General features: G+C 41.5%; 1 protein-coding gene across 1 annotated transcript in view; it reads left to right on the top strand.

Moving 5' to 3' along the window:
* The window catches only part of LOC104158958 (thyroglobulin-like), a 37,342-nt gene that overhangs the window by 25,602 nt on the left and 3,849 nt on the right, over positions 1-7,891 (top strand). Inside the window, exon 8 of the mRNA XM_009696748.1 lies at positions 5,961-6,120. Coding sequence (XP_009695050.1) covers positions 5,961-6,120 — 160 coding nt within the window. The remainder of the gene's footprint in view (positions 1-5,960; positions 6,121-7,891) is intronic.

Genomic DNA, 7,891 nt, shown 5'->3' on the forward strand with positions numbered 1-7,891 from the left:
TTCCTGCTGCCCTGTGGAAAGCTGTATGATTAATAGCATTAGACCTCTTCTCCTGGCTGGGTTCCTACCTAGGAATTTGTATTTTGTCTGCCTAAAATAGCTTTAGCAGTTTTGGTTGGAGGTGATGTGCTTCACTATGTCAGTGTGAAAGCTGCTGAGTGATATCACCATCCCAGGAACCTCCCTTATGGAAAGATTTTGTAGAATTGCATTAAAGCTGGTCCTTTTCCTTGTAGTTTTCTATTAAATTCTTCACACCTTCAGTGAAAATTTTTACAAGAGCATTAATAATATTTCTCTGAGATATTACTGTCTTTTCCATAGCCTCTTTTGGCTTCTTACTTAATAAATTGTGATGCTTTTCCATAACTCATTATGTGATATAAATACAGCTGTAAAGTAGAAGGAACAGGCTTCAAAATAGCTTATATCTGAACTGCAAAAATCATCTACTTGATTCTTGTTGTGGAGAGAGCTTGAGCATATGAATCTCATACAGATGATGGCCAGAAAATTATTTTCTGTACGTGACTGGCTGGTGAATTTCTATTGAAAGTTTACTTTTAACATCACTTGGCACAGTTAATGGTCCGCTATGATTCTTAGAGTGAACAGATTTTAAAAATGCATTAAAATCTTAAGCTTACCATATTTTCCCACAGACCATTAGAAATTAAAATAAATATAAATAACTGTAGCTCCCAGGCTATTAGAAATTAAAATTGATAACTGGCATTTCAGCAGAAGAGTGGATTACATAGGTGTGCAGGCAATAGCAGGTGGAGATGTGTGCCTGAGACCCCCAGTCCTGTTCCCCTTACATCTGGTACTAATTTTGTGCAGTTTATATAAAGCATGAGTTTTCTGAAGGCTTATTTTCAAGTTCTGATCTTTTTAAAATGAGGCTGGTTTTCTGAGGGAAGGATTCTAGACATGAATATACGATGTATTTTTTGCATTTGCATGCGTGTATACAAACCCATGTATATGTTAGTAAGGTATAGGTGGGCATAGTTTTAAATGTGATTGAGATCTACAGATTTAAAGATTTTATAAGCTTAATGCATTAAAATATAAAGAAATAGCAGCAGTGGAAAAAGAGTACCAGCCTTTTTATTGTAATTTTCTCAATCTGTGTCTCTAGAGCATCTTGTTGGCAGCCAGGAGATGGAGAGGCCCCATCACACTCTGTCAGCGAAGACTGCCTATATCTGAATGTCAAAAACAACTGTAAGTAGGAGACAAGTCGATTTTTTTTTTGTAGCTGAGCAGTCTCTTTTCAAAGTACTTTTAATTGGCATGAATGATTGTTTTTCCTGTGTTGTTCACAAAGCCCTGCAAGGTTAAATTAGGCACTCTGTTGTTTTTATTAGTGCACGAATATTCTCTAGAGGCTTTCAGTAAGGCGTGTTTGAGTAACTAGGAGGGTAGCAAATTAAAAAACTAGAAGTAAGAGAGAGATAAAGAGGGAAACAAAACACAAGAAGAAGGTGGCAGCGAAGGAGGAGGAATTAACGACAGAAATGGCAATGTCCCTGAAATGAAACTGTTTGTCCAGTAAATGATAATGCAATACAACACGTCACATCAACGCTTACCGCCAGTCAAGCAGCAGCAGATGGGTTTTTCACCCTCATCTTTACTGTTACCCCATTGATATCCATGGGAGCTCTGTTGAGGAATGAGGGTAGTAAAAAATACTAGATTTGTGCCCAGCCTACAGAGCACAGAAATAGATGTTTTAAAGATGACTGGGCCAATGGTACAATCTGAGAAATTGTCATTTGAAAGCTCTTGAATTTCTCATTCTAAACAGATATAGAATAAAGATTCAAGTTAAAGCCAAGCTTAGATGATTGACCAAATCCCTGGGGGGGCTGGGGATAAAGATGCTGAATGATATGTGAATCTCATTGAAGAGTGGGCCCAGAGCACAGGAACAGAGTTTTTCTTTCCACAATACTGGTAATATTCGGAAGGTGATGGTAGTGGTGATAGAAATTTATTAGTCCGTCATACTGCACGTCTGGAAAGTGCTGGTCTAGCTGTCTGACAGCAGCACACAGAGTCCCTTGCAGGCCCTTTTTAATCATTAGATAGACCAGCAGTCTGTTTTCTCCCTGCAGCATCAGACTGCCATTTTGCCTGAGTGCAGTCATTGCTTATTGAAAACATCAGGTCACTGTCCCAGGCAGTTTGCCATCACCGCTTAAGTGCTGCTTTCAAGATAGTTTATTTAAAAGTATTGTATTTTCAGCCATCTGATAGCCTAAATAGGTTTGTCTTTTCTCCTTAGCGATACTGTGAATTGAATCCTTCCTGTCTTTTGTAGAGGTGTAAGGTAGAAGTAGGTCCAATCAAGTCAATCAGTTTCACATGTATAAGTCTAGGCCAAGAGAGAACCAAAACTACTGTTTTTGCAGAAGTAGCTGGGAGCAGAAGGCATGGCATTTTCCTGTTTCTTTTTGTGGCAAGCTCTATTTTTCACTCACATACAGAGACCTATTTTTATATATTTTCAGCCCATGGAAAGTTAAATTAGCTAGTAAACACTGAATCTCCTGGAGAGCAACGAATGCAGAGGTCTTTCAAGAGCATTTTGAGCCTGAACAGCAGCACAGTGCAGGCACTGCTGCCTGTCACTGAAGGATTCTTTAAGTATCAAGCAGTGAAGAAGGTGAATGACATCACCTCATTTTGCTTCCATAACTACATGTACCACATGACCCTCCAAATAAAACTGGTACTTCTGAGAGACTTTTTTCCACCTGTAACCATCACTACCTGTCACATTAGCAAAGCAAAGCTGTACTTCAGCTTTATTTACAAAAGATTCAAATGTAAGATGAAGAGTTGAAACTCTCCATCAAAGAATAGAAAGTGTGCCCTCTCTCCTCTTCTCCCATCCCCTGCATGTGTTATTCCCACCCTTATCGCATCATCCCTGTTGCACTCAATTCTTTACAGACCAATATTGTACAGTAGTAAAAACACTGGAGGTTGCCTGGCTCAGTAGAGTTTAAATTTATCCCTGCTGAGTATTTCATGAAGTGTTTTGCAGAAGGATGGAGAAGATGGTTCTGAATATTATAAAGCCTTTCAGACTTCCAGCTGACTTGCATCTTCCTAGTGGATGCTGAACTTCTCTCCCCTTTGAGAGTGTGCACATGGGATCTCAGCCCCTGCAGGCATGAGACGATAGTGGAGCTGCTGGGCTCCTGAGAAGACATCCCTCTGCTAGCTAAGCTAGGGAGCTGTCTGACCATGTCCCAGTTGGAAGTTTTTGCACAGATTTTACATGACAAAGTGCAACTGTCTGTATTTTGTTGCTAAGTATGGCGCAAAACCCTGCACTGGGTAGTAGCCACGTGGTAGCCATGGCCTGTCTGCGAGGAACTTGAACGTGCTGGTCCCACTCTGCAACCTGGCATTGACGCTGGTGTTGCTGCAGCTGAACCTGGTACCAAGTGGTGGTGGGTGAAGGGACTGGCTCCAGCAGGCTTTAGTTAAGGTCTGGTGTTTCTTCTGCCTCACAGATTTAATTGCAGTGGTTGGTTGAATTTGGTGGAGAACAAAGCTTGGGTGAAATTCACTTAAATTCAAAATAAAGTATCCAGCAGCTAACGTATAGTAAAAAATTAATTGGTTATCAAATATATAGATAGATAGGTAGATGACATGAAATATCTCGTATTGTCAGGCATAGTTCAATTACAGCATGAAAATAATTGTGCTATGCTGTTAAAATGACTAACAAGAAATGGGAAGACAATTACGTTAAACAGCCTTCATCTAAAATGCCCAAATCCATGAGCTCTGAGATTGAAATCCCATGGGATTAAAACCCAAATTATTTTTCATTATATTTACCTTTACATAGGAGAGGGATCTGTCATTGCTCGATGCAGACTAGAAATGGGAATGCTATGTCCAGACACTTGGCACTAGGCACAGTGCTAAGTCTTCACCCAAATGGCTCCATATCTGTTGCAGCAAGCTTTCTTTTGCCTTTTTAAATTTTTGTCTCCTGTCTTTCGCTTTCTTAAGCTTTTTGTCACTACAGCACTGGGTAAAGTCACTCAGCATAATGTAATAGACAACTTACAGGGCAGCTGGAGGTCATGTTACTATGCAGGCTGTGGACACATGGGAAATGCCTAGTTTGAACCTCAGGCTTAACCAGGTTGAGCTGAGGGGATGGAGCAGGCTAAATATCACATTTAATACCATTTTAGCTGACATGACTCAATGTGATTGTATTTTAGAATGAATTTCCATGTGAAAACAGATCTTTCATTTTTTTTTTCTTTACCCGCATCTGTCTCTGTGTGCTACATGCAGTGCAGAAATGGGAACCGGGGGAAGGCACTGTGAATTAGGCAATTTCTATTCAGGAGCAGAAGTTCCTGAGAGAGAGCAACATGTTTCAGTGCTTGCAATTTCTTGGGTTTTCTTGGTAACATTGTCATGTTCACAAGAAGCCTCTGAAGTGATACTCCGGATAGGTAAGTAAGGAGTGCACACAGTCATGACAAATTAAGGGCAACTGAGGGGAATTTGCATCCTATCCTGTAATTCTGAAGGAGGCTGCATCCATCACTTCTCTGCTGCTTCTCCCGTACAACCAGTTGCATTTTTGCTGGAGGCATCCTTTGCCAGAGCAGATGAGACTGCTGTGTTTAGCTAAGCTCCATCCAGAAAATAACAGCAGCAGAGCCCAATGCCCTCTAACTGCAGGAACAAACAAACCTCAGATGTACTTTGATGCTGCTGCAGGGGCCACCAACCCTTCTTTGAAAAACACCACCAGCTGCCAAAGCAGAAAGTGGGACAGGTGGGTGTGTGTGACCCGCTGCTGAGCACAGGAGAGAGAAGCTTCATTCAGGATAGTCCCAAAGTGGGCAATAGGAGATGAAAGTGCTGAATGGAAGGTTGAGGCTACACTTTGACAACCCCTTTCTTGCATTGGAGCAGGTTATTCTGCTTTATGCAGCAGCAAGGGAAAAAATAAGCAAAAACCAAAACTAAACCCCTCCATATGTTTCATTGGTATTTCTTCTGAGTCTCATCTTGACAGAGCTGTAATCTGCTGGTAAATACTGAGGTCTCCTGGGGCAGTTCTGTTTTTGTGTTGCTCATGCAGCAACAACCTGGCTGCAGCCCTGCTGTGTGTGTAGAGAGAGCCCACACAGATGCGCTGCTGCTTTGGGAAGAAGCCTCTGTGTCTGAGTAAAATCGGGTGACTCTGCAAGGAGTGCTAGCACGGGCAGCAGCCCATCGTAAGTCCTTCCCATCCCGAGAGTCCTGCTGGGCTCTTTTGGGGCAGACTCCCTCTGTGCTTCACGAGAGGTATGTCTCTCCCATGCGAAGACAAAGTCCTCTCTGCAGGACCCCTCTATATATCTAGAAAAACTCTGTGGGGATTGAAGGAGCAAGAAGAAGCTCTTGTCAAGTGAGATTTTTGAGACTAGGCAGTGTTTAAAAGCTGAAGATTTCAGAGTAGGAAGCAGCCCTGCACAGCTTTTGAGTTAGTCATGCTCAAGATGAAGCAACCCAACAGGCCTTTTCCTTCTTGTTTCCCACTAGTTTGAACTTTTCCTATATGTTTGTGTAAAGCAAACATGTCACAGCAAAGACAAGCCCACCACAAGCTCAATGGCCAAGTCAACAGGATGTGTCTGCCTTGAGCTAACCTGGTAGGGTTGTTGGCTGGTGGAACACAGTGGTGCCATTAAACCTGCTTTATACTGGATGGTGTCCTCTTTAATGGTATGTAGGTCATTGTGGACAATTTACCCCTAGAATTTCAGACAGATGGCGAGATATCCCCTCATTATGATCACTGTTAAAGAGCTATGATTGGCTTAGATAATGTTAATTGGGAAGATGCTTGTGTTCTCATCAGTGACCTACAAAAGCAGTTGGCTACAGGAATATTAACCTGGTTGTCATCATGGCAGGTCAAGAACATGTCAGTGTTGCTGTTCTTCCACAATGGAGAGAGTTACAATGCTAAGACAGGAAAGACAACCATAGATGGATCATACCTAGCTGCCGTCAGTAACGTCATTGTCGTGATGGCAAACTACCGGGTCGGTGTTTTTGGCTTCCTTAGTACTGGTAAGTCATGGATTTCTGGAACAAACAATTATGGGATAAATTACATTCTATAGCACTTCTGTTTCTAATTTTTTTTTTAAAGTTAAACTATTTTTTAACTTGAGAAACCTGTATCTTTCACTGGTTTGTTTTTTTTGGGAAAAAATGTCCAATAAATGTTGGGGACTTGATCTGAAAAGAAAGGGGGGAGGATGGAGGCAAAGGAACAAAACAAGACAAGCAGACAAAACCAAACAAAACCCAAGCATCTATATCAAAGCACTGGCTAGACTTCTGTTTGCGGATGCAACTGTGGATATTGGGTTGTGCAGACACACATGAAGATAGGTCGGGCATCAAAATTCCAGCTAATTCCAGTGGTCTGTCATTATGATTATGACTTTCAATGTCTCCAACTTCCAACAGTTTCATCCATGAAATTTTACTAATGCTCTGTTGTGCCCATGTCAGAGTGGGGAAGAGGCAGAGAGGGACAACTGCAGGTTAACGGTAAGAAGGACATGAAAGTGTGGAAGGTATAGTACAAGGATGGTTGATTGGTTCCTCAGTAATTCAGCCTGACTTCTCCTCTGAAGGACTTGCCATGTTCAGTTTGAATTCTGTTAGCCCCTTTTACAGTCCTGGACGTGACTGAATGTTTGCATGTTCTGTGTTTGCATCCCTTCCTCATACTCTAGTGTAAAAGACACATTTGCTCTCCTATTGCCTCCTAATACCAATTACCATTAAAAATTATACAAATTCCCATTACATACAAGATTTTGTCTGTACAGAGACACGTACACATGAAAACGCACATTCACATCTCCCTAAACCTTTGCGGTAGTGCCATCTGGTCTTTGGGATTGTTTTTTTAATTTTATTTTTTATTAGATTTGCCTGTTTAAGCAAGTAGGGAACAATTTTCTTTCTACCATCTTTCAATTCTAGCTGGGGCAAGGGAACTTAAGGTAGAGAGCCATGGAGAGAAAATGCACCAATTGCAAGCAGAGCTCTGACTCCATCAATCCGGTGGCAATCTTTTGTCTCTTTAGTGAATATTTTAATACTTTAAGAGGTTATATTTACCATGTTTGCAAATATCAGACCTACATACTTTGCCTCATGATTCTTTTGAGTATTCACTGCTAGTGATGCTGGGTGGATTTTGCCTAGTTTGGGGTTATAGCTGCAGTTATTGGTTATTGTTTCCCTTCTCTGTTTTACTGTTTTGTTCAAAGCTCGCTCCCAGCCAAGCCTGTTTTTCATTCAGTAACTGGAGAGCTGGCACTACAAATTCCTTACTCATTTAGATAAGAAGTTGGTAATAGGTGAATCTGGGGAAAGAATCACTGTTTTTATCAGTGCAAACCAGATGCTTATGAAAGTGATACTGTGGCTTCATTCCGGCTAGAGCCAAATGCAGTGTGGATATGTGCTCTGCAAGCTTCCATTACGCAGCACTGCCCACGCATTACCCACTAACCTCCTTCAGCCCTGTGAATATCACCTAGGTTTCTTCCTAAGGAGAAACTGCTAGCTGGGCTGAACATTATATAGCAGTTTTTGTATGATGGTCAATAATTTAGGAATCAGGAAAATTATCCAACCTTCTTTTTCTTGGGGATCTGCATGCATGTCCCAAAGTGTCAGTGCATGAGCTGAATGTACCAAATTTGAATGCAAACCTTCAGATAGAGGTGGTTCATTATAAGTAGGGCGCATTTGGGGGCCCTCTCCTTCTCTGTACTGTGGAGCTGTGGCCAGGGAAAAGTTTGGTCTTTCCTGACCT

Source organism: Cariama cristata, unplaced genomic scaffold, assembly GCF_000690535.1.
Source record: "Cariama cristata isolate BGI_N322 unplaced genomic scaffold, ASM69053v1 scaffold253, whole genome shotgun sequence".
NCBI lineage: Eukaryota > Metazoa > Chordata > Aves > Cariamiformes > Cariamidae > Cariama > Cariama cristata.